General features: G+C 51.0%; 1 protein-coding gene and 1 long non-coding RNA gene across 2 annotated transcripts in view; one reads left to right on the top strand and one right to left on the bottom strand.

Annotated features, from left to right (window-relative positions):
* Positions 1 to 20,466, top strand: part of SAFB2 (scaffold attachment factor B2) — a 36,759-nt gene extending 16,293 nt beyond the window's left edge. The window contains exons 10-21 of the mRNA XM_049876501.1: positions 1,061 to 1,210; positions 1,301 to 1,413; positions 4,527 to 4,657; positions 6,117 to 6,208; positions 9,934 to 10,070; positions 11,440 to 11,733; positions 13,012 to 13,152; positions 15,847 to 15,889; positions 16,864 to 16,991; positions 19,513 to 19,625; positions 19,775 to 19,841; positions 20,129 to 20,466. Of these exons, the coding sequence (XP_049732458.1) occupies positions 1,061 to 1,210; positions 1,301 to 1,413; positions 4,527 to 4,657; positions 6,117 to 6,208; positions 9,934 to 10,070; positions 11,440 to 11,733; positions 13,012 to 13,152; positions 15,847 to 15,889; positions 16,864 to 16,991; positions 19,513 to 19,625; positions 19,775 to 19,841; positions 20,129 to 20,273 (1,554 nt within the window). The 3' untranslated portion in view covers positions 20,274 to 20,466. The remainder of the gene's footprint in view (positions 1 to 1,060; positions 1,211 to 1,300; positions 1,414 to 4,526; positions 4,658 to 6,116; positions 6,209 to 9,933; positions 10,071 to 11,439; positions 11,734 to 13,011; positions 13,153 to 15,846; positions 15,890 to 16,863; positions 16,992 to 19,512; positions 19,626 to 19,774; positions 19,842 to 20,128) is intronic.
* Positions 20,467 to 20,571: 105 nt separating this feature from the next.
* On the bottom strand, positions 20,572 to 25,738 carry LOC126071973 (uncharacterized). Its single transcript, XR_007516435.1, has 3 exons — positions 22,904 to 25,738; positions 22,062 to 22,177; positions 20,572 to 20,772 (listed from the first exon to the last, which is right to left on the bottom strand). It is a non-coding gene; the product is annotated as an uncharacterized LOC126071973 (long non-coding RNA).
* Between the last annotated feature and the right edge of the window lie 24 nt (positions 25,739 to 25,762).

The raw sequence follows: 25,762 nt of genomic DNA, 5'->3' as shown, positions 1-25,762 counted from the left end.
TGGCTGTTGGGAAGAGTGACCTTTTTGCAGTCCTGAGTACATGTGGGGGCTATTCCCTCTGCTCCTTGGGGGTGGTACTGTCCCAGCCTCTGATGGCTTTCTCACACACATGCGCTGCTCAGTGCTCAGCCCTCTACTCATTGGGGACCCTTCTGGAGCTCTCTGCGTGCAGCCCTACTCCTTTCTGGTACTGTGGTCTCTGCGTTCTAGCTGCCTCGATCTCCTCAGATTCTCGGCTCCGTCTCCTCACCTCAGGGATACCACCCCCTCTGCTCCCGGCCCTGCCCATGGTCTGGAGACCTCTGTAAGCTGTGGCGACTATCAGGCTCATCTCGTGCTTGCCCTCTCTTGGGTCACTGTCCTGTGTGGCCTGATGTCAATGTCTGAAAATGTAGTTGCCTGCATTTCGTCCATTTTTTGAGTTGCCTTAGGCAGGAGGGCAAATGTTTGTTAGACCAGAGCAGAAGACCTCTCCCTGTGAGGGCACGTTTGACAGGCTACGTCTGTGTCATAGCTGGTCTCAGACTTAGTATGTGTGGGTCAGGGTGTGTTGCCAAGTGGATGTCCCCTCAGCTATCCATGGCTGCAGTGGAATTGGAGAAAATGATCAGAATGGAAAGTTTTTATTGCCAGTTTTTTAAAATTGTGGCATTATTATATATAACAAAAAAATTGCCGGCTCAACAATTTTTACATGTATAATTCAGTTGACCACACCCATCGTGATATGTAACCATCACCACCGTGCGTCTCCAGCTCATCCCGCTACCAGTCCCAGAATCGGAAGTATTTTTGGGTAATGAACATGTGATCAGTGAAATTTATCTGGGTTTTTGGTGGCTTTTCATTACGAGAAACGATTTTACATGGAGAGCGATTGTGTTTTGATAGGCCAGGATTGATTAGAGCTAATTTAATAATCAATTCTGAAAAACTAACAGTTTGCAGTGAAGTAAGATGTATTAAGTGGAAATTCTGTTTCTCAGTTACAACTGTTACTAATTTTAATAGGCTGTTCAGTTATATGTCTAAGAAAATCAGAATGCCCTTTTTTGTGAAGGTTGTTGGGGCCAAAGTGGTCACCAATGCCCGCAGTCCTGGGGCGCGGTGCTATGGCTTTGTCACCATGTCGACGTCAGACGAGGCTACCAAGTGTATTAGCCACCTTCACAGAACGGAGCTGCACGGAAGGATGATCTCCGTAGAGAAGGTGAGGCGTTTCTTGTCCGTTAAAACTCATGGAGTTTTCAAGGGAGGAAACCCACTGCATTCCTCATTCCTAGCTGCATTGTCTTTTTAGGCCAAAAATGAACCTGCCGGGAAAAAGCTGTCCGAGAGAAGGGAGTGTGAAGTGAAGAAGGAAAAATCATCTAGTGTTGACAGGCATCACTCTGTGGAGATCAAAACTGAAAAGTAAAGTGACTTTAAACACGCTTCTTTTGGGGTGGCTGGGAGGAGGGCAGGTGGCAGCCACTGTGTCACTCATGAAACAAGCGCCCGGGTCTTCATCTCCTTCTGTACGGAAACAGCCTCTTCAGCTTCTTGTTTAAATTCCAGGTGGCTTTTGCATCTTGCTGCACCGTCTGTGTCCATCCTTCTGTTTACAGATATTGAGTGAGATAAAGGAGCCCTGGTGGAGCAACTGTTAAGCACTTGGCTGATAAACAAAAAATTGGAAGTTTAAGTCTACGCAGTGGCTCCACAGGAGAAAGGCCTGGCAGTCTGCTCCTGTAAATATTACAACACAGGAATCCCCGCTCTGTCACACGGGGTCACCGTGAGTTGCGGTTGACTTGATGGCACACAGCAACAACCTATAAGTTTTAGAAGTAGATTCCAGTGATCCTTAGTGTTTATGTCCTGATAATTTAGTAGTTGTTTGAAAAAAATAATACACATAAGATGAAAAAGAATATTTTTATTTTATCTTTAATAATTTTGGGATCCCCCGCAGCGTCTCAGACCTTGGAGTCATTTCCTGGTCTGCAGTGATTTTCACGTAGTTCTTGCCGTTTGTCACAGCAGCTGCCAAGAACCCAGCTGGGCAGAGCTATCAGGTCATGCCGAGGAGTGTAGCCTGAGCTGCTGCTGAAGCAGACCACCTCCAGCTGGTTGTGTGAGTGGGGTCTGACAGATGACAGGTGTTGCTGTGTTCCCCTCAAAAATGTACAGTGTCGCAGGGCGCTCTGGGAGTTCGTTGCAGCATTCTGGGGTACCTCGACACAGTAGACCACAGGTCCAAGGTATTATTTTCATCAAAGAAGTGTTTTTAATCAAACTAGAAATAGGGACCCGTCTTTCAGAGCAGACGTTGCTTATTTATACTTTTATCAAAATTGAAGGCTTGTCTCTTTGTGAAGGTGGACCTGGATATTCCCAGCTGAGTGTCTTGGTTGTGTTTACATTGTCAAAATGATCTATTTCCTCTTCAAGGTCCACTCCCACTCAAAAAATTGGCCCCTTGGCAGAGAATCTGTCAATCACCGAGTAATTCCATTTTTTCCTGTTGTGCTCTACGCAGCGAGGTCTGTAGTTGAATGGACGTGTCCATGGGCATCGTCTGTACTCAGAGGTTGAACTTGGTTTTTAAAGAAGTAACTGCCAGTTTTCCTCCTGGCCAAACTGGAATCACTAGGCCCATGAGTAATGGGTGTCCCATTAGCCTTCAGGTCCTTGGGAAGGAGACCCATGATTCTGTCAGCAGCTTCCCCAAAGAAACATTCTGTTGGCATTGCTAAAATCTGTTTTGGTAGCCTATGGGGAACAGCTGAGACGTCTTGGTGTTATAGGTGTCTTTGAAGTACGTTACAGAAGTGAGACATGTTTGTGGAGAGAGGGTGGTAGAAATAAGGAGCTAACATCAGGTGGTCTGTGTTAAGCGTTTTAACTGCAACAGTACACATAGTTCTCGGGGCAATCTTGTGAGGTATGAGAAGAGGAAACCAGCATAAAGAGGGCAAGTGCCTTACTCAAGGTCACACAGCCCAGCTAGGAAGCAACAAGGCCCACGTTTAATTAAATCAGGGGTCTCAGCCATCAGAGCTGCTGCTCTTAACCGCAGTTAAAACTAAACTGCCTTCCTGTGGAGCCCTTTTGGCACAGTGGTTAAGAGCGAGGCTTCTCACCAAAAGATCTGCAGTTTGAATCAACCAGCTGCTCCTTGGAAACCCTGTGGGGCAGTTCTACTCTGTCCTGTAGGGTCACTATGAATTAGAATCAACTCGCCGGCAACGAGTTTTGTTTTTTGTTTGGGGATTTTTTGCCTTCATGTAGCTTTCCTAGTAGGCTGTCGCTTGCTGACATCAAGTCAGTTGTGATTCGTGGCAGCCCCGTGCATGCAGAGTAGAACTGTACTCGGTAGGTTTTAAGGCTGCAGCCTTGTGGGTGCAGATCATCACGACTGTCTTCTGAGCCTCTGGGTGGGTTCAAACCACCAGACTTTTTCTTAGTATAATTTGGTTATGTGGGCAATTCGGTGACGTTAATTATATTCACTGTGTTATACAACCATCACCAAATTTTTATTTATTTTAAGAAGAAGAGCCCAATACACTAACAAAAGCACACACCGTTGTTAACTCTGGTGCACACCATTAATCGTCCTGGCACATATCTTTAAAACTAGTTGGACATTACTAAAAACAGCCCAAACTCCATGCTGTGGAAGTTCAGGAGGGAGAAAGGATGAGCCGAGAGGTCCCCTTGGCCTGGACAGATCTCGGCCCAGGTTGGCAGGGAGAGAGGACAAGGGCACTTGTTAGAGGACCCCACGGCACCTGACTCCTGTCCGGGAGCCTGATGCAGGGTTGGCATTTAGTATGTGTGGAATTTAACTGTCGGAGACAAACGATATTAGGGAATATGGGAGTCAAGTTTGAATAGCTGAGATGATTTAGTTCAGCACTTAAAATTGTCTTCCTTTGAAATGTTACTAACAGTTTCCTTACCTGCCTGTGCATAACATGCTACTCTTCCCCCGCAAAAGTATGCAAAAATTACTGGGTGCGGTGTGTTAGTTTTTCAGCATGAGAGCCTACTGCTCTCTTCAGTAGGCACTTGATGTCCTCTGTTGCCCCTCCACCTTCAGATAGACTCTGTGTTTGGAAAAACTATCTCCCTACAAAACGTAGAAATAATAATCCATACATGATGGAAAAGGTTTAAAATCAGTTCCTAGTAATTGTTCTTAAACAGTCGGCGTGTTTCTCAAGTGCGTACCAGCAGCACGCATGCTTGTCCTGTGTACGGGTGTATCTAGCATTTGAGGAGAACGGCCCCCACAAGCCTCCCGCCCGTTTCATTATGCACATTTCTAAATTATGGCAGATACCGCGAGTAGAAATGGTGACCACACCGAGAGAGGTGGGCTACCATGACCATGGTTTTCAAATCATCCCCACCTAACTGCTGACGGAGCGCTTGGTTCCATGGGGATGACGCCCACGCGCGTGCGGGTGCCGCTCAGCATGAGCCGGGCTGTTACAGCATTTCAGCAATTCAAGTTTATTGACCATGTTTGCAAATAGAACCGTAACAAAGAAGGAAGAGAAGAGCGAGAGAAAGGAGGAAAAGAAGCCTGGAGACATTAAGAAAGAAGAAAAAGACCCAGATGACCTGAAACCGGGACCTCCCAGTCGATCCAGAGTCACGAAATCAGGTGATTGAAGTCTGGCACGTGGCAGTGGCAGCAGGCGAAGCCAGTGTCGGATAGCTAGGGCGCCAGCCGAGTGAGGTAAGGTGAGGCGGCCGTCCTTTTAAAAGTGACCTCGCCGAGCATTAGAGCCCTTTGGGCACAGTGGCTAAGAGCTACGGCTGCTAACCAAAAAGCAGCTTGGGTCTCCCGGCTGCTCCGTGGAACGCGTGGGGCAGTTCTACTCTGTCCTGTGGGGTCACTGCGAGGCAGAAGTGACAGGGATAGGTTCGGTCTGGTTTGGTCTTGCTGAGTTCTGCTACGTCTGGGTTTTTTTTTATGTAGCCACTAAAGAAACTGAGCCTGGGGCTTTGAAGTGTCTGAGGACATTGTGCGTAGCGTCGGGGCGCTGGGGTGTGTGCTGTATGTTTGCTGGTGCACTCAGCAGCTGGGTTCTTGCCATTCCCGAGTCTTTGGCCGAATGTAGTGGGCAGTTTGCAGGAGGGAGCAGTCCTGGTTCCCGTAACTAATTCGATGCAGTTCTGCAAGTGTGTCATCAGGCTTTCTCAGTGTTTGTAATAAAGACAGACGGAGCACGAGAGGTAGAGGAAGCTACAGCCTCCGAATATCTATCTGTTACGGTGGTGGTACTGGGAACATCCCGTTTATGTTGTCATTTCTTAGAATTTGCATGAGACTCCAGAGAACGTTTTGTAACATAAATAAAACCCATCCCTGGAGAACACAAAAACAAAAAACCCAGCTATCTAGAGCGTTGAAATCTGGTACAGCGCATTGCGAGTTAGAGCTTAAGCGTTCAGGGTAATACAGCGGCAGTCTCACGACGAACAGATATTTAAAACACATTCAGGTATTGTAAACCTCCCTAAGTCATCGTGCCAGCGGCTAGGGCCTGGTTCCCATGTCAGAGGGAGAAAGAGCCAGTTTGGAAGCGTTCATTGCTGTTGGTGGGTGAAGGAAGCCCCCACTCCCCATCTGCCTAGGCGTCCCCCGTGTTGTCAGGCCGTGCAGCGCAAAAACAGAAGTGCCTGATTGCAAGCATGGAGGCCCAGGCTCTACAGAGGTTTACACGCGTGTGGGAGGAAGTAAAATAAAAATGGTTATCTTAGAGCTACTAGGATTCAGTGTGAAGGGCAAGGATTTCTGGGTGGATGTGTTTGTGTACACGTGCAAAGTGCATTTTACCTCTGGAGTTAACTCGTATGATGTGAACAGATCACAGCTACTTTACCCCAGACAAGCAAAGATCGATCAGGTATCACCATATCTCGGTGCTTACTGCGGGCCAGATAGGCTCAACACTTGATATCCTGGTCAATAGAGATGAGAAGCAGGGACCCCAAAGGTTGGCATCAGTCGCTTGGCCTGATCCCGTGAGTCCGACACCTGGGTCTTAACTCAGGTGTGCTGGTGTTGGGAAGTTAGAGTGCTGGCGTACTTAATAGATGGCCGTTTTTTCCTGAAGGAAGCAGAGGAATGGAGCGGACAGTCGTGATGGACAAGTCAAAAGGCGAGCCCGTCATCAGCGTGAAAACCACCAGCAGATCCAAAGAGAGAGTGAGTATTGCTTGGGCCATCTTGGGTCCAGTTGACTTTAGTGGCAGTTGAAGAACTGTTTGATTTTTATTATAAAAACTGGTGTTTGGCTTTTAAAATTGTAAGAGATCTTTGAAGTACTCAGGAGGCATATTTTTCATTGTTTAGATATGAAATTAAGTTCTAAAGTTTCTTTCCAAACAGTATCTACCCATTTGCTTTTCTTATCTAGGCTGACCCTTTGCCAAGTATTTGTCGGGTTATGGTGTATTCTGAAAAGACGATTGATTCAGAAAATTCAGCCTACCCTGGGATAGGAGGGGCAAGACTCAGGGTTTTCGAGCTGGAGGGCAGTTTATTAAATTTTTTTATAGTTGATTTTTTCCTCTTCTATTAAATTTACCCAAAGGAAAACCAAGAACCTACCCAAAATAGTGTTTTTCGTATTACCAGATAGAAACCAAACCAGTTGCCATGGAATCGATTCATGACGACCCCGTGTGTGTCAGAGTAAACTGTGTTCTGCAGGGTTTTCAGTGGCTGGCTTTTCAGAAGTACATGGCCAGGCTTTCTTGTGAGGTACCCCTAGGTGGATTCAAACCGCCAACCTTTTGGTGAGCAGCAGGGCACATTTACCGTTTGTGCCGTGCGGGGTCTGCTGTTACCAGATGATGTGGTTAGGTGCCGTTGAGTTCCGATTCACAGCAACCCTGTGTACAGCAAAACAAAACGCTGCCCAGTCCTGCGCCATCCGTAAAATCTCTCTTGTGCCTGAGCCCATTGTTGCAGCCACTGTGTCACTCCATCTTGTTCACAGTCTTCCCCTTTTTCACTGACCCTCTACCTTACCAAGCATGATTTCCTTCTCCAGGGACTGAGCCCTCCTGCTAACATGTCCAAAGTACATGAGTCAAAGCTACATTTCCTGAGTTGTACACAGAGCTGTTTCTGTGAAGATCACAGCATAGAAAGCCCCATGGGGCCGTTTTACTCAGTTACCAGGGTCCTTTAGGGTGGGTTCTAAGTCGTTCACTTAGCAGTCAAACTTTCACCATTGTGCCACCAAGGCTCCTTCCAGGTGTGTCTAGTTGTGTGCATTTCTCAACTGTGGATTCGTGTAGCCACCACTGCCCTCGCGATGCAGAACTGTCCCGTCACCACAAAGCTGCTGTTTGTAGTCACACCAATCCTACTGCCACATCCCTGACCCCTGGCAACCACTCTATAATCTTGTCATTGTGGCAGCATTCTCCAGGTGGAATCGTACAGCGTGTGACCTTTTGGGATTGGCTTTTTTCACTCAGCACAATGCCTTTGCAGTTCATGCAGGTTCTTATGTATTTCCTTTTTCCTTTAAAAAGCTGTGTGTTATTTGGTTTGTCCCTGAGTGGTACAAATGGTGAACGTGCTTAACTGCTAACCCAGAAGACTGGAGGTTCAAGTCCACCCAGAGGCAGCTCAGAAGTAAGGCCGAGAGATCTCCTTCCAAAAGATGAGCCTTGAAAACCCTGTAGAGCAGTTCTACTCTGACCCACATAGGGTCGTCATGAGTCAAAAATGACTTGACAGCAGTTGGTTTTATCATTCAGTGTATGGATGTATTCGATCTTTGTTTTTGTTTATACGTATATAAAATACTGTGTTTTCGGTGAAGGTTTACACATCAGTTTAGGTTCCTGTTCCGCAATTTCCACACAAACCCTTCAGTGGCATTGGTTGCATTCTTCAGTGTGTGAACGTTCTCATTGTTTTTCTTCTGGTTATTCCATTTCCATTAATCTAGTTTCCGTGTCTCTTATCCTCTCATCTTTGTTATAAAGTATTCGTTGACCGTTTGGTCTCACACAGATTTTTTTTTTTTTTTTAACAGCGCAGTACTCTGACACACATGGGGTCACCATGAGTTGGAACAAAAAAATAATAATAAATAAAAAGCACAGTATTCACAGGTGATATTTTTTATTTTGTGAGGCGGTGTGTTACTTAGCTGTAAGATGACCTTGGGGGTAGTTCCTGTTCCCAAGGTTTAAAAAGTATCTCAGGGCAGTAGTCTCAGGGAGTCTTCTAGTCTCAGCTGGTCCCGTAAGTCTGGATTTTTTTTAAGAATTCAAGGTTCTGTTCCACATTTTTCTCTCATTTTGGGATCCATGTATTGTGGTCCTGGTGTATCCTGATTGTTTTAACCAGTTCCCTATGTGATGGGTCTGGTCGTTGCTACCTCCCCTGTTAAAACTGCCGTGGTGGGCATTCATACGCATGTCGACTTATGGCGCCCCCATGTGACAGGGTAGAACTGCCCCATAGGGTTTTTTTGGCTGTAATTTTTATGGAAGTATATTGCCAGGCCCTTCTCCCACAGTGCCACTGGTGGGTTCAAACTGCCAACCTGGGCCACCAGGTCTCCTATTCATACGCCTAGCTTTTTAGCAAGACTCTTACATTACATGGCAAAAGCCTATCAGCAGGTTTTCTGGGGTAGAAGGTATGGACACATTGTTTTGGATGGAGGGCCTCACATTGCCCTTTGGAACAGTCATCGAGGACACTTCCATTGATGGCGGTATACTGTGTGCAGGTCACTGGGAAGGGGCTCTGCCAGCTTCTGAAGCCACATGTTTAGCTCTGGCCTGCTCGCTGCCACGCTGACCGCCTGTGCCAGGTGTACCTCCCCGTCCCCTCCTCACCCCATCCAGCCTGTGATCAGAAGATCTTAAAACATGGGCCGGCCTCACGGGTGATGAGTGTCATTGGGATGATTCAGTCTGCGTGTCTTCCCTGGTCCCCTCTGTGCAGAAAATACCTGGCTGTAACCTTTGCCCATTTTTCTATTGGGTTGCTTTATCTTTTTTTGAAATTTGACCCCCGTATGAGCTACTTAAGAAAATAAGCTGCAGGGTTTTTTTTTCAAATGTCATTCCCAGGCACCTGCCCCTAGAGATTCTGAGTTTGTGGATTCACGGGAGGTGCTGGTCACCAAGCTGCCTTGAGAGCCTCAGAAATAGCTTTAGGGAAGTTGATCCTTCATGTTTTGTACCTGGTTGTTAGGTGGTGTGGAATTGGCTACTAGCCAATTCCGACTCACAGCAACCCCGTGTAACAGAGTAGAACTGCCCTGTAGGGTTTCCTAGGCTATAATCTTCATGGGAGCAGATCACCAGGTTTTTCTCCTGTGGAGCTGCTTGATGGGTTCGGACGGCCAGCCTTTTCAGTTAACAGCCAGGCCCTTAACTGTGGTGCCACAAGGGCTCTGTACTTTGTCAGGAGTTCGATTTACGTGAAAGCATCCTTGGCTTGGGCCATTTTAAGGCTGTCTGCCTGAGGCCAGAGCCAGCACTTGACAACTTAGAAGTGCAGCCCCTCGCCCAGCTGTCCACACAGCTGTTTGCCAGCTTCCATGCTAGGCTGCAGTGGCACTGTGTGGACAGGCCCCACATGCTGCTGGGGGCCAGCCTCAGAGCAGCCAGATTTTCCTCGCCATCATATGGAGTACTGGTTTGGCTGCTCTACAAAACTTGCCTGCCGGTTCTCTGATGTTTCATCCAGCCTCTTCTGTTAACGTCTCTTGACTGAGAGCAAGATGTTCTCCAGGCTCTTAAGCGGGCTTGGAGTCAGGTAGGCTGGACCCAGCCTGTTGTTTGAGACCAAGTCCTCCCATATAAACCAAATGGGACCAAGGGGTCATCTAACCCATATTAGGCACCTTTACTTTTTTTTTTTGACCTCAATATACCACTTTTGCCCAACAGAGCTCCAAGAGTCAGGATCGCAAGTCAGAAAGCAAAGAGAAGAGAGACATCTTGTCATTTGATAAAATCAAAGAGCAGCGGGAGCGGGAGCGCCAGAGGCAGCGGGAGCGGGAGATCCGGGAGACGGAGAGGCGGCGGTGAGCCGGGGGCTGGGCAGGGGGTGTCTGATTTCCTTCAGAGGTGCTCCCCTTGTGCCCAAACGTTCTCTGGGGCAGTCTCCTTCCTGAGCCTGAGAGCAACCTCCCAGGAGCTCTAGCACATTTACCCTGAGCCCAAAGGGAAGGTCGGGACCTTCCAAGAATGTCCCTTAGACATCAGGGGTCAGGACCTGAGGCTCAGCAAGGCCCGCTTGTGCCTCGCAGCATTTCCTTAGCTAGAGTGGGACCTTGGCCTGCCGAGAAACTCATCTATGTGTGGCTTTGGTGGTTGCGCTTCTGTCAATAAACCTTCTATACAAATAGGATGAAGATGGCACCTGGAGTTTGTTTGCCTTAGACGTGGTGTTCATAGCTTTGCTACCTTCAGTTTGGAAAAGAAAGGCCTTGTTTTGTCATGTCTTCAGACAGCTGCAGGCCCACACAGTCATCTTTGCCAAGCATGTTGTGTGTGACATGTGGTCTGTGTGTGGCCCCTGGACACTGTGACCTGAGGCCTTGGCCTCTGATGCTGGACCAGCATCCAATGGTCCGTCCCCATATCTCTGGAGTCTCCTGTCCTTAAAAGCAGATGGTCTTTTTTGAGGGGAGGTGTGAAAAAAAAGGCAGGTTCATTGTGATAATCCATAACACAGAAAGTGACGGTATACCCCCAGCACACACGCACAGCTGCAGTTACCACTTCTGAAAGGTTGTCTCCTGTGCACGGCCGCCACAGTGGTACTGACCGTCCAGCCCCCTTGGACCTGGGTGTCATGCTGCTTTGCGCTTTCTCCTCCTCAGCAATATGTGGCTTCATTTTGACAGCTGTGAGCTGAGTCTTAGGAGTCAGTCCCTGGGTGGTGCAAGCACTTAATGCGCTCAGTTGCTAACTGGTTGCTAACCAAAAGGTTGGCTTGAGAGTCTACTAAGAGGTGCCACAGAACAAAGGCCTGGCAGTCTACTTCTGAAAACCCAGCCCCTGAAAGCCCTACGGAGCAGAGTTCTGCTCTGACACGTGGAGCCGCCGTGAGTTGAAGTTGACAGCAGCTGGTGCTGGTTTTCTGCCAAACCTTCCTGGTCTTAAATCTGTGTCTCCTCTCCTTTACCTTCCCTTTCTCCCAGCTTGTCCTTGGGATTCTGTTTTTCTTTGAGAAAAGTAAACATCATCCGATTGGGGCTTTTGGCTGATCGAGCCTCTTAGCACCGGTAGGTTAGTGCCTGCCACCCGGTAGCTGCTGAATGGCAGCAGGATCTGGGTGACGTCACCAGGAAACATGCCAGGAGCCTGGTGTTTTCCCTGACTCCTGCAGAGATGCTCTCTGGCACGGCATACCCAATAGGAGAGTTCTGACAGGTTCTCTGCCCTCAGGGAGCGGGAGCAGCGGGAACGGGAGCAGCGCCTGGAAGCCTTCCATGAGAGGAAGGAGAAGTCCCGGCTCCAGCGGGAGCGCATGGAGCTGGACTGCCAACGGCAGCGGCTGGAGCGCGAGCGCTGGGAGCGCGAGCGGCTGGAGCGCGAGCGCATGCGTGTGGAACGCGAGCGCAGGAAGGAGCAGGAGCGCATCCACCGCGAGCGCGAGGAGCTGCGGCGCCAGCAGGAGAAGCTGCGCTATGAACAGGAGCGGCGGCCCGCCTTCCGGAGACCCTATGACATGGATGGCCGGTGAGGATGCCAGGCCAGGAGGCTGGAGGGGTTGAAGGCCACAGCCACCATTCCCAACCTTCAGGTCGAGAAGGCCCGGGTGAAGGCCTGACAACATGGATGAGTGATGAGGATGCTGGGCCAGTGGGGGGATGGGGTGCTGAAAACCACAGCCACCATCACCAGCCATCAGGTGCAGGAGGCCTCCGATGAGGGTGGGGTGGCACATAGCTACCAGTTTGAACAGCTGGCACTGCTCCTGTCCACTTTAGCGTGGATAACAGAGATACTGAAGGTAAAACCCAGCACCACCATCTCAGAACTGGCCTTGAGCACCACCCCAGGTTTATGTACTTCCGTGTCACAGTCTCATGGCCTAGCGGCCTTTTCTGGGTCACATCAGACTTTAGAGCGTCTTGACAGCAAACCTGCTGAAGGTTTTCTGTGCTGCCCACCCCTGGGGCAACACTTGGACTATCCTGTCACTTGCCCCGTCACGGGAGCACAGCTGTCTTCTGGGCATTTATTTCAAGATGCCCAAACAGGCACGAGGCCCACATCCGCCTCGGCAGTCTCTGACTGTCCTTTCAGGGAAAGAGACCGAAACGGGGCCTCTCGAAAGCTGCGTTGTCGTGGAAAGGCAGGTGTATCGGTCTGGAGCGCCTCTGAGCTGTTTAGTGGATGACTGCCCATGAGGTAGTTTTCTAGTGAAAACAAGGAAGGGGATAACCTGTGAAAACCGGAATCTAAGGCGGGAACCTGTTAAAGAAGGAAAGCTCAGATTTTTCCACTAATAGCACTAGAAAAGTGGTAAGACTGCACCCTGCCAAAGGTGGAAAACTTGCAAGACCAGGGAAAGCAAGGCGGTCCTGTTGAGTTCCAGCTCTCACAGGTGTCATTGTAACTGGCAGCTGTCCCCAACTGATCTGATCCCCTCTGCAAAAAAACTCAGAGGGAGATTCAGGCTACAGTAGAAGACAGGGAAGGTAAAAACATGGCAGCTCCGATGGCATTCCAGAAGAATCAAACGTTCCGTTTTGCTCACGTGGGGATCGAGGTATTAAAGTCTGTGATACAGTTAGCCCACAGCGGTCCCATCCCCAAGCTTATCAGGTGAGAAGACCAGGGGGCCTCTTGGCAGTTTGGGGGTTTAATTTATCAAATGAAAGCGATGATGATCGTTTAGAGATTAGCCTTGCAGGACCTTTCATACTTCCTCTCCATCTCCAGCCTTTCCTTTTTCCTCCTTGTTTTTCATAAATGGGATTTACTTTTTTTTTTTAACGAAAACCACCACAGGCGAGATGACGCCTACTGGCCAGAAGGAAAACGGGCGGCACTGGAGGACAGATACCGCTCGGACTTCCCGCGGCCAGAGCACCGCTTCCACGACTTTGACCACCGCAGCCGGGGCCAGTACCAGGACCACATGGTCGACAGGTGAGTGGCCCTGTCCTCCCTCTGCAGCTGGGGCCACCCACATCCCTTGGCATGCTGCGCAGAGGGGTCTCAACCTGTTCTTTGAAAATCTGTACTATTTAGAGAGTCCACCGGCAGTAACTTTGGTCCCTTGAACGTGGGATTTAGAAAGCACAGAATTCGAGGCCAGTGTGCCAGAATCGGTGCCAGAATCCTTGGCTTCTCAAGCAGGAGGGCACCTCAGAGCCGGTCAGTCCACCTTCCTCGCTTCCGCAAAGGCACGGCGGTGGCGTTGGAGGTGTGATTTGTCCAAGAGCACACAGATGCTTGGTGACAGGACAGGGCTCCCAGCAGGCTGAGCTCTTACTGGGGTGTCTGTCAGTGTGTGGCTCAGCTCTCTGGGGCTGTGATCATTTTCAACATCTCTGCATGGCCGTGCCTCCTCTTCCTACCCCACCAGTTGATCCTGAGTCCCTCTGGAGTCATAGTTTCGGAGATCAGAAGAGCTTTGAGGAGGCCATGGCTGGGTCTCCTGTTGCAGGCTTAGAGAAGCACTGTGGCCTGCCGAAGAGGCATAGTGGGCTGGGCCACAGTCCAGTTCTCTAGCTCAGGTTTTAGGCTGTGCTCTCAGGGTTCATCAGCCGTGTAGGTTCCTGTGCTGGTCAGCTGCAGAGAGAATGACAGAGAAGTGCGTCCTTTGTCATTAGGACTGCTTTGCCTTTCGAGGGTCTGGGTGGGTTTTTTGGCCAGTGCTTTTTTTAATCTGACATATACCTAGTTTAGGTAGTCCCTGGGTGGTACAAATGATTGAGAACTCAGCTACTGAACAGAAAGTTGGAGGCTCTAGTTCACCCAGAGGCTCCTCAGAAGAAAGCCCTGGCCATCTGGAGGGTTTATAATGTCCTAAGGGTGTGGATCTATGGCTTCACAGGCTTTATTACTGTTGGTGTTATAAATGTTTCCCCAGAAAGCTGAGGCGCAACCCAGCTGCTTATCTGTGGGGCTCAGGCTGGGTGGAGCTGGGGGAGGCCTGGGCAGGGGCCTTGCCCTTAGGAAGTCCCCTCGATGGCACCTGGCTTTTCTCTCTGGTTTAGTAAAACCAGCCCTCAGTTTTCCAGTTCCGGGGTTCTGTCTTGTGAGTTCTCTTTTCGCTCCCTGGGCGGCATTTCCTGGAACATTTCAGCCTTGTCGCTGGAGACATCTTAAGATTTGGTGTGAGTCGCTGGGTTAGGTCACATCACGGCTTAGGGACTGTCTGGGGCTTCTGCTTGTCCCTGTTCCCTTTGCTTTTGTCACCAGGCCACAGGTGATGAGGCTTCATGGTGTGGGTCTCTCCTTCCGAAACCTTCCCGGGGAAGATGATGATGATGTGTGCCGTGGACTCAATTCTGACTCCTGGCAACTCCACATGATGGTGGAAGTGCACCGTAGCGTTTCCTAGACCGTAATCTTCACAGGAGCAGACCACCAGGTCTTTCTCCCGTGGAACCGCTGGGTGGTTTAGAACTGATGACCTTTCAGTTAGCAGCTGAGCACTTAACCATTGTGCCACCAGGGCTTCTGGAAATTTCAGTTCAGTAAAATCTGTATTCCCACCTTCTTAGAACCTGGGTTCAATCCAGCTCCCAGGAAAAAGCCTTTATAGAGTCCAGCCAGCTGGAAACCCTTTTGCGTGGCCTGCAAAAATCCCACGTTTTAAACACTAAATATGCAATAACTAAGTGTTAACTTCTGTGAAGGGGAAGACAATAACCAGCACTGGGGAAGCCAGCACAACTTATCCAAGGCAAGGTCACGGAAGCTCCACAGACACATCCAAACTCCCTGAGGGAGCATATTACTGGGCTGAGGGCCGTGGATGGACCACGGTCTCAGGGAACATCTAGCTCAATTGGCATAACATAGTTTATAAAGAAAATGTTCTACATTCTACTTTGGTGAGCAGTGTCTGGGGTCTTTAAAAGCTTGTGAGGAGCCATCTAAGATACTCCATTGGAGCAAGGGAGAATGAAGACAACCAAACTAGATGGTGCTCAGCTACCACCACCAACTGCTCTGACAGGGATCACAACAGAGGGTTCTGGACAGAGCTGGAGAAAACTGTAGAACAAAATACTAACTCAAAACAACAACAGAAGGACCAGACTTCCTGGTCTGACAGGGACTGGAGAAACCCCTAATGTATGGCCCTAGGGCACTTTCTTAGCTCAGTACTGAAGTCACTCACAAGGTTCATCTTTCGGCCAAAGATTAGAACCCAAAAAAAAAAAAAAAAGGCGTTGTCAAGTTGATTCCAACTCATGGTGACCCTAAAGGACAGAGTAGAACCGCTCCATAGAGTTTCCAAAGAGCACCTGGTGGATTCGAATTGCTGACCTTTTGGTTAGCAGCTGTATCTCTTAACCACTATGCCACGGGTTTCCCCAAAGATTAGACAGGCTCTTAAAACAAAAGGAGACCAAATGAGCACACCAGCCCAGGGGCATGGACAAGAAGGCAGGAGGGGACAGGAAAGTTGGTAATGGGGCACCCAGGGTCATGAAGGGAGAGTGTTGATGTGTCATGGAGTTGGCAACCAATGTCACAAAACAGTAAGTGTATTATTTGATGACAACCTGGTTTAGTCTGTAAACCCTCACCTAAAGTACAATAAAAAAAATTTTTTTTTTAAATCCCACGTCGCCGCTTTTTGAACGAGATGTTTTCCTTTTGCAGGAGAGAAGGTTCCAGGTCAGTGATGGTTGAGCGAGACGGGCAGGTGAGTAAACCAAGGCGCTGCTCCCAGGTCGAGGGTGCTGGTGGGTGAGTGGCCTGTGTCCTTGGTGGCCTGTGCTGGAGAGCCAGTCACTCAGTCACGGGCTCAGACGCACGGAAATGTCCTTCCTGACGAGCAGTTAGAAGTGCTGGCATTTCACTGTTTTCTGATTTTCGAGTCTGTGTTTTTCAAGTACTTGGGGGTCATTGTTGCTTAATTATACCTGGTAGGAACTGCAAGTATCTATTGATTACCCCCCTCCACTCAACATGCCTTTTACGCCAGGCACTGCAGGGGTGCCCCAGAGCCCCCCCAATGGTACCTCCACAGCCAGCTAGGTGAGAGGTATGGGTAGTCATTGTCCAGCCCAGATTTGGGGGTTCCTTGTGTTTTTCGCCCTGTGCTGGGCCCTAGGGCTGTGAAAGTGACAAAAGTGGCCCTTGAGTCTGGTCCTCTTTGGTATTCTAGGTGTTGGGTGTCAGGTAGCGAGGAGGGCCCATCCCCCCATAAACTGCCCCTTACGTTCCCGCCTGTAAACCTCCCCGCATCTCCCAAAAAAAACCTCCCTCCCACATCCCCTGAACCCAGGGTCTGTCAGGGAGAAGGGGAGAGGGTGTCCTGAGAGGCCGGAGGACACAGTGTCATGAAGAGTGAAAAGAAAGCCAGGTCCTGGCCACTGTTTTCTCAGTGGCCCCAAGAGGGGCCCTCAAGCCACAGAGAAGACGGGGCTGTCAATACGCAATGGCAGGCTGGTGGGGGGCACCCACGGACAGGTTCCTACAAGCACCTTGAGAGGGAGACAATAGCTTTTGGCAGGCTCGGACTCTTCACTGGGGAGGGTGTTGAGGGGCCGGGGCTCCATGGGATTTTCTGTCACTGTCCAGCCAGGAGCTGGGGCAGCAATGACAGTGGAGCTTCCCAGAGGCCTGCACAGGGTCCATGGTTAGACTGCCCCCTGTCGTCCTTGTGCCTTCCAGCACTACGATGAGCGCCATGGCCACGGAGGGCCCCCAGAACGCCACAGCCGGGACTCCCGGGACGGCTGGGGAGGCTACGGCCCAGACAAGAGGCTGAGTGAAGGCCGGTCGCTGCCGCCTACACCCAGGTTAGCGGGGGCAGGGCTGGGGGAGCGGTGCCACTTGGCCCTTGCCCATGGGAGGTCAGCCCTGCAGCCAGGCCCCATTCCAGACCCCTGTCTCTAGGCAAGTCTCCCAGAATCAGGATCTCAAGGGGAGGGGCAAGGTGCCTCCTCAGGGATGGAGCAGCCAGCTCAGCACTCCAGCTGGGGGGTGGCCGTCACCTGGACCTCTGACCCAGAAAACATTTCTCTTCCTGATGACTTGGAGCCTTTCTTGGTTCTGCTCCTTCCCCAGTCTATAAGGGTGGACATCACCTTCCCCTCAAATCTTCTTGAAGCATATTTAAGCGGTGCCGTGTCTTCCTGGGGTCTCTGCTCTGATCCGCTCTTGGTCTGGATCAGGGCATCTCCTCCCTGGATGCACATGACACTCACTCATGGGAGATGGCACCTCACCCCAGGAAGCAGACGGAACAGGAGCTCAGTGGGAGGGACCTGGATCCTGGGATGTTTTAGTACCACCTCCACCTCCTCCAATTCTAGCATGCTATCAGGGTTGGGGGTCACTGGGCTACATCCTTCCAGAGGTTTCCAGGGGCGCCTTGCTCACTTCATGCTGTGCCTCACAGCATGACCCCAAGCTGCTTCAGCTCTGGGAGACCCATCGACTTGTTGACTCTGTGGTCCTGGGCTTGTCGGGGAGGTGTCCAGCAAAGAGACCTTTGTTCTGACTGCCCAGACCCTGCCCTTCACTGGCCTCCCTGACAGGCGCTCGCTGAAGGTCAGCACACAGGACACTGACCCTTTTTAGCTGACCAAAGGTCTGTTTATGGCTGTCTTCAGGGCTGGCTCACGTTCACGCAGCTCATGGGTGCCAGTAGCAGGCCCAGCCTCTGCTTAGCGCTCCTGCTGCACGGCTCCTGCGCTCCACTTGAATCTCGTCCTGGGCTGCATGGGAGGAGGCCCAGCCCAGCGCTAGGCTCTGCTGTGTGGCTGCTTTGGGCTCTCCCCTTGCCACTCTCTGCTAAGAGATCCTGGCACCTTTGCTGGTGGAAGTACCCACTACAGCTTATCTGTGTAAAGGATAGTTTACCCATTGAAAGGGGACTATTGAGCGGCTTTTAGTTTACTCACAGAGTTCTGCATCCATCGTCCCCAAAGATTTTAGAACATTTCCCTCACCCCAGAAAGAAATCCTGCACCCCTTACCCTTCACTGTAGTCCTTCCACCCCCAGCTCTGTTGGTGGGGGCCCTCGCGTCAATTCTCACTCATAGCGACCTCCTGCGACAGAGTACAACTGCTCTATAGGGTTTCCCAGGCTATAATCTTTACAGGAACAGATCACCAGGTCTTTTCCCTGTGGAATTGCTGGGTGGGTTCGAACCGCCGACCTTTCGGTTGGCAGCCCAGACCTTAACCACTGCAGCACCAGAGCCCCTTCCTCTGTCCCTGCTCACCCACTGATTTTCTTCTGTCTGCCCACTGTGGGTATTTCATGTAGGTGTAAATAATACCATACTCATCCTTCCGTAACTATTTTCAGTCAGCCTGTTTTCAAGGTTCATCCACGTTGTAGCATATATCTGACTCTTTCTCTGAGGCCGAGCGGTGTTCTACACATAGAAATGCCGTATTTTGTTTTCATCAGTGGATAGACACTTAGGTTGTATTCCTTTTGGGGGTCTCATTAGTAATGGTTCTGTGAATATGCATACAAAAGGTTTTGTGTGGGCATCTGATTTCATTTGTCTTGGGTATAGAGAAACGAAAAGAGATGTTTAACCACTGAAACAATCACCAGGCTGCTCTCCACAGCGGTGGCATCATTCTGCGTTCCCACCCGCCACTGCGTGAGGGTTCTAATTTCTGCGCGTTCTCACCACATTCTCTGCGGCCTTCTGAGTTCAGCGTTTCCGGTGGGGATGGGATGGTATCCCACTGCGCTTTTGATTTGCATTTCCCGTGGGAGAAAGAACCTGGCGATCTGCTCCCGCAAAGATTACAGCCACGCAAACCCTCTGGGGCAGTTCTGCCCCGCCACATGGGGTCCCTGAGAGTCAGAACCGACTCAGCGGCGCACGGCAGCAGCAGTGACTACTGAGTCCCTTGGTGGTGCAAACAGTGAACATGCTCATCTGCTGACTGAAAGGTCGCAGGTTCCAGTCCACCAAGCGGCACCTCAGAAGAAAGTTCTGGGGATCTGCTTCCAGAGGATTAGCCACTGAAAACCCTATCAGCACAGTTGTACCCTGACACACCTGGGGTCGCCGTGAGCTGGAATTACTCCACAGCAGTGGGTTTGCTTTGGTTGACGTGACTAAGGATGTCAAAACAAGTTGTCAGGTGCTTATCGGCCACTTGTCCATCTTTGGAGAAAAGTCTGTTCTGATCCTTCGCTCACTTCTCTCTGTAGCTCCTGGTCCACATCCTGCTGAGCCATGTTCCCGCCCTTGTGGGAAGGGATGCTGGCGTGCCGGGGGTGCCTTCTGACGGCATGACCTCAGAGGCCCATCTGGACAGTTTTGTGTCTGTTTCTCTTGGTGAAGGGGTGGACGCGACTGGGGAGAGCACAGCCAGAGGCTAGAAGACCACCAGGATCGCGCCTGGCAGGGCAGTGTGGACTCAGGCACGGCTGGCCGAGACCACTCACGGTGGCAAGGTACAAGCTGACCCCAACCACGGACGCGTGCACCCACTTTCTGGGGGGTGGCCAGGAGCTCCAGGCCCTGCTGCTGCAAAGAGCCAAACTCCTGGGATTGTTCAGAGTGTCGCGAGCAGGGAGTGTCTGCAAACTCTGTTTCCTTCCAGGTGGTGAGAGAGGCCCATCGGGCCCCTCGGGGCCGGGGCACGTGGCGAGCCGGGGCGGCATGTCGGGGTAAGGCGTGTTGTCCGAGGATGAGAGGGCTTTGTTCCTGATCCTACTTCCTCCCCCTTTTGCCTTTTTGTTCACCTTGCTGGATTGTGCATTTTGAAAACCAACCCAAAGAGGCTTTCTGCAACTTGGGCAAATGGCGCTTTCCAGCCCCCGGAACGCATAGTGTGCTTGTGGGGTTTCTCACCTGGAAAAAGCTCAGCGTGCTCGCTCGGGGCTGCCGCGGGCACCCAGCAGTGTGGCCGAGAAACGCAGAGCGCTTCAAGGGGCCCTTCTGCCTTTGTTCCTAGGCGGGGCGGCTTTGCACAGGGGGGACATGCCCAGGGCCACGTGGCACCAGCTGACGAACTGGAAGGTGGAGGACTGACCGGCCAGGACCGGGGCAGCAGTGTCCCCCACCCCCACCCGTACCCCCACTTCACCCGCCGCTACTAGGCCCCACATGCTCCCTGGCGTTACCAGGTAGGCAGCCACACTGTCGGATCTGCTAGCCAGTCACCTTGACCTTGTGGAATCTTTTCAAAACAAGCAAATTCTGTCCCCAGGTTGTAGCTCAATACAATGTGAACTCACTTCCTCCTCCTCTTTTTTTTGTAATAAATGTGTTCATGTTTTGCCATTTTTAAGACCAGGTTTCTGTTACCGAGGCATTCCATTTTCCATTAATAAAAAGTTTACTGTTCGCACTCTGTGCGCGTTTGCTGCGGTGATTCCAGAACGTAGCTCCCCAGGCCTGTTGATCATCGGTGCTGCCGTGTTTCCTAGTCGGGAGCCAGCTGCGAGCCAGACACCGTCCTCATGTTTTACCTGTGTCGTCTCCTGGTATTCTCACGGCTGCCCTCTGAAATGGGGTGCCTATCTGCCCACTTTACAGATGAGGAGACTGAGGCTCAGATTTGTGAAATCACTTGCCCCAAGTCATAGAGTCATGAGCCTGTAAGGGGGGAAGTGAGATTGGAACTGAGGACTCTTTCATTTAGGTGCGGCTGTGCATCCCTGGGACTCTTGGGCGGGTCCCTGCACCTTCCAGGCCTCGTCCTCTGCAGAGGCACATGAGGGTTGGGGCCAGTGTCACAGGGCGGACCGAGAACCCAGAGTGCCTGCAGTAGTCACGGCCTGCTGTGGGCAGTCTCACCCCACTGCAGTCCTCCATGACCCTGTGGTGGGCAGTGCTCAGTCCCTGCCAGCAGAGATCAGGCATGGATGACGGGAACACACAAACTCCTCCCTCCCAAGGGGTAGCCCCTCCTTTTCACTGGCCCAGCAGTTCCAAGGCCACCAATGTTTGTAGAAGTGCAGATTTTTATTTGAAATCCTCTTGTGTGTGATTGTGGTTCTAACGGTTGTCTTTAAATACTGTCAGAACAAGGCGCCTTGGTGGCCAGGCTTGGCCTGCTGGCTGCTGCCCTCTCAGAAGACACTGAAGGGGAGGGGGAGGCAGAAGAAAGGCCCAGCTGTCCCCTCCTATGAGTAGGGGAAGCCTGGTAGCTTCTAGGTGGAAAGGAGGGCAGGTGAGGGGCCCAGGGCAGGGTGGGCCTGGCTCCCCAGAGGCCCCCGCAGCCAGGTTTGGTGCAGTGAGAGTTAATCCACAGCCACCTGTCCAGAGCCCACTGGGCCTCCCTCTGTATCTAGGGCAGCTGCCCCACAGGCCCCCCAACAATTTTCAGTCCTCCCAGAGTACCTGGTGTTCCTGCTGGGGCGTTTAGCTTACAAGAGCAATCTGAACATCAGGAGGCCAGAGCATTGAAGGCAGTGTGACTCTGGCCTGCCTGTCCTCGGTGCCTTTTAGTTGCCTTCAGTCACTTCCTGTCCAGCCTCTCCCCCTCCCTCATCAGCGGCTTTTAGAGCCATGTTCCAGCAACAGCTGGACGGGACACATCTCCACGCTGAGGGACCTGCGGTGCTCGCTGCCCCCTCCCCCATAAGTCAAGAAACTGGGGTCTTATGTCAGGTAATAAAAGCCAGATTTGGCTGCAGTAACAGCAGGTAGCCAAGGGTTTGAGCCAAGCCATTGCCTTTGAGTCGATTCTGACTCATAGAGACCCTGTAGGGCAGAGTAGAACTTGCCCCATAGGGTTTCCAAGGCTGTAACCTTTATGGAAGCAGACTGCCACATCCTTCTTCCGAGGAGCAGCTGGTGGGTTCCAGTCACCAACTCATCAGCAGCCGAGCTAACGGAATCTTTACGAAGATTAGTTACTATACATGGAAGAAAATGCTTACCGTTGCGCCTAGGATACCGTCAGTGCGTAATAAATGTCAGCAGATGTCAGGAGGCTCTCTGGAAATAGGGCTGAGGGTGCTCAAGCTTCCCAGGGAACGCTGAAATGTTTTGAGACCTAGAGGGAAAAAAATTAAAATTATCTCTAAAAATACAAAAAAGAACAAAGATCAGACAGGTTTATAAAATAAATGATAACACTCATGAGGAATGTGCTTAGTTCAGTCATGTGGAGTCTAAATGGGCACACCAGCCCAAAAGCTAAGATGGCAGGTAGGGACGAATGGAAACGGGAAACCCAGGGTGGAAAAGGGGAGAGTGGTGTTGACACATCCCGGGTTTGGCAACATCGCAAAACAACTTATGTATTAACTGCTTAATGAGAAATTAATTTGCCCTGTAAACTTACACCTAAAGCACAATAAAATAAAAATACAAAAAAGAAAACTGCAAGATCAGAATACCTTACCAAACATCTCCACATCCACAGAAATGTGTCAGCTCTGTCAGTTGCTAAATTTTATATTCATAAAGATTACATTTCAAAACAGCTCCTGGGTTAAATTCTCTCACTTTGCAGGAACCCCCCAGCCTGCCCAGGGCACTTGACAATCTTAAATTGCATGCACTCCTAGTTAAATAAGTTTCAAAGGCAAGGTCTAGGAACGCTTTTTGAGTTGGAAAAAAACAGCCAGAAAGTTCTTGAATAAGGATGTGGCTAAGGGCGAGACTCCAAGTCCTCCCAGCAATCCCGGAGGAGGGACAATCATGCCCGTTTCACAACGGACAGAGCAGATGTCAGTGGTCACAGGTTGTTGCGCAAGCCTTGAACCTGACCTCTCACCTGCTGGGTGGGATCACAGCTCACTTCTTTCATCAGCCATGTGTCCTTGTTGATCAGTCTCTTGGAGCTGCCATAACAGCACCGCAAGCTGAATGACTTAAAATAATATATTCTCTCAAGTGTGGAAATTATCAAACAATATGATCTGTATGACAACGCCAGTATAATTTTGCTGAAGGTAATTCAAAAATAGTGCCGGAGTACATTGACAGGAAACTGCTAAAAATTCAACCCAGATTCAGAAGAGGATGTGGAAAGAGGGATATTACTGATGTCAGATAGATCTTGGCTGAAAGCTGAAAGGTGTGGCACCTCAGAGGGACAGGGCACATGGGGGCTTGGAAGATTTGGGGTCAGAGTAGTGACTGGGCCCAAGCTGGTCAGGGACTGGCCCTCCACCCTCGGTCCGTGGGAGCCACACACTCCTGGTTGTCTGCCGCAGAAAGGAGCCACCCCCAGCCCTTCCTGCAGGGTTCAAGGACAACTGTCAGGTCTTTCCAGGCCCTTCTTTGCCTGGGGGGTCATGTCCTCACTGTCCCCTGGCACCCACGCGAATGCTCCCTTGCACCTTCAGGGAGCCAGAGGCAGCCACCCCAGAGGACACTTGACCTAGACAAAGAGGCAGCAAGGGTTGCGTGGTTTGGGGCTCCAAGCATGGGGTCACCTCCCCACACACCAGAGTGTAGGAGCCAAGGGGCATGGGGTTAGTCATCAGGCACCCACAGGTAGCCAGATTCACCAAGATGCCATTGGGATGGGGCACAAGGGGTGCAGCCTGAGAGCGGATGTCCAGAGAGGGGTCCCTGGAGGCACCCGCCCTGCTATGACTTATTGTGGAAGAGGCTCCTGAGATGGGAGGTGGGGCCAAGGGACATGAGAAATGGGAGAACAGAGACGGAGTTGGAATCAACTCGATGGCAATGAGTTTTGTTCTGTTTTATGAGACAGAAACACAGAGGCTCATAAGAGACTGACAATAGAAAGACCAAGAAAATAGAGACGCACCCATACCTGTTAACGTGTTACTGTTGAGTCAGTTCCAATTCAATAACCCTATAGGACAGAGTAGAACTGCCCCATAGGGTTTCTAAGGAGCACCTGGTGGATTCAAACTGCCAGCTTTTGGGTTAGCAGATGTAGCTCTTAACAACTATGCCACCAGGGTTTCTGAGACATACACAGGGACACAAATAGAGAAGGGGCGGGAGAGCTCAGGGAGGGGAGGGACATGGAGCAGGTTGCCAGTAGGGATGGGCTGTCTCACCCCTGCCCCCATGCCCACCAGGTGGTGCCCAGGAACCATGCTCTGCACCACTGCCTGCCCACCTCACCCTGTCGTCGTTGTCAAGTGCCATAGTGACCCTACGTACAATGGAACGAAACACCGCCCAGTCCTGCGCTATCCTCACAATCATTGCTATGTTTAAGCCCACTGTCGCAGCCACTGTGTCATCCATCTTGTTGAGGGTCTTCCTCTTTTTCACTGACCCTCTCCTTTACCAAGCATGATGTCCTTCTCCAGGGACTTGTTCCTCCAGATAACATGTCCAAAGCACGTGCGACGAAGTCTCTCCGTCCTCACTTCCAAGGAGCACTCTAGCTGTACTTCTTCCAAGTCATTTGCTCGTTCCTGTGGCAGTCCATGGTATATTCAATATTTTTCACCAACATCGTAATTCAAAGGTGTCAATTCTTCAGTCTTCCTTATTGTCCAGCTTTTGCATGTATATGAGGCGATTGAAAATCCCATGGCTTGGGTCAGGCCCACCTTAGTCTTCAAAGTGACATCTTTGCTTTTTAACATTCACCCTCAGGACCCAGCTTAAATCTTCCCCCGTGGAAACCCTGTTTCCTCCTGGGGTGTAGATACCATTTTCTGCGACCGTCTTACCCAGTAGGTTGTAATCTCCAAGAAGGCAGGGAGTTGGCTTCACACACTCACTGTTAAGTCTCCAGAAATTAGCACAAAGTCCAGAGCCGGTGGGCAAGTATCTCCTAAGTAGATCAACAAGTGGGTGAGCAGTGAGCATGCGCCGCTGTTACTGGGAGGTGACGGGGGCGTGTGCACATCTGGATGCAGGGGTTGGGTCCCTGCACCTCCCTTCTGCCCTCCAGAGCACCCTTTTCTGCCTCCCGCCCCCACAATGTTACCTTTCTCCAGGGGCCTAAGGAGCGTGCCCCTCTGGGGCAGTGTGGACTTCCACAGACCCAGCCTGCCGGCTGCAGAGAAGCTGGACTGTATGAAGAAGAAAGGGGCAGATGACGCAACCTTGCTTGCTGAAAGTGAAGAGGACTTGAAGCACTAACTGCTGAAGATCAAAGACCACAGCCTTCAATATGGATTGCGCCTCAACATAAAACAAAAATCCTCACAACTACATATCACATACTTCAGAGATGTAATCAGTCCCTGGAGAAGGACATCACACTTGGTAGACAGGAAAAAAGAGGAAGACCCTCAACGAGATGGATTGACACGGTGGCTGCAACAATGGGCTCAAGCCTAGCAACGGTTGTGAGATGGCGCAGGACCCTGCGGTGCTTCGTTCTGTTCCACATTGGGTCGCTGTGAGTCGGAACCCACTAGTGGACACCTGACAACATCCCGCCAGCGGCCCCAGCGGTGATCCCACCCCATCTCCAGCCAGGCCGTGATCCCTCCTGACTCTGGTCAACCTCACAAGGGCCCCTGACCTGACCAGTTTACCGGATGAGGGGGTCCCCCAGGGGTAGGGTTGGAAATGAACCCCAAACAGGGCCGGGTGGAGCCACAGCAACTCCGCCGGGAAGATTAGGCCTCGGTTGCTATGGTGACGCGGCCTCCTCCGCACCGCTTCCGAGGAGAGGTGGCGCATGCGC

The sequence above is a fragment of the Elephas maximus genome, chromosome 3, assembly GCF_024166365.1.
Source record: "Elephas maximus indicus isolate mEleMax1 chromosome 3, mEleMax1 primary haplotype, whole genome shotgun sequence".
Lineage (NCBI taxonomy): Eukaryota > Metazoa > Chordata > Mammalia > Proboscidea > Elephantidae > Elephas > Elephas maximus.
Note: the sequence above shows the minus strand (reverse complement) of the source record. Positions and strands in the feature narration are given on the sequence as shown.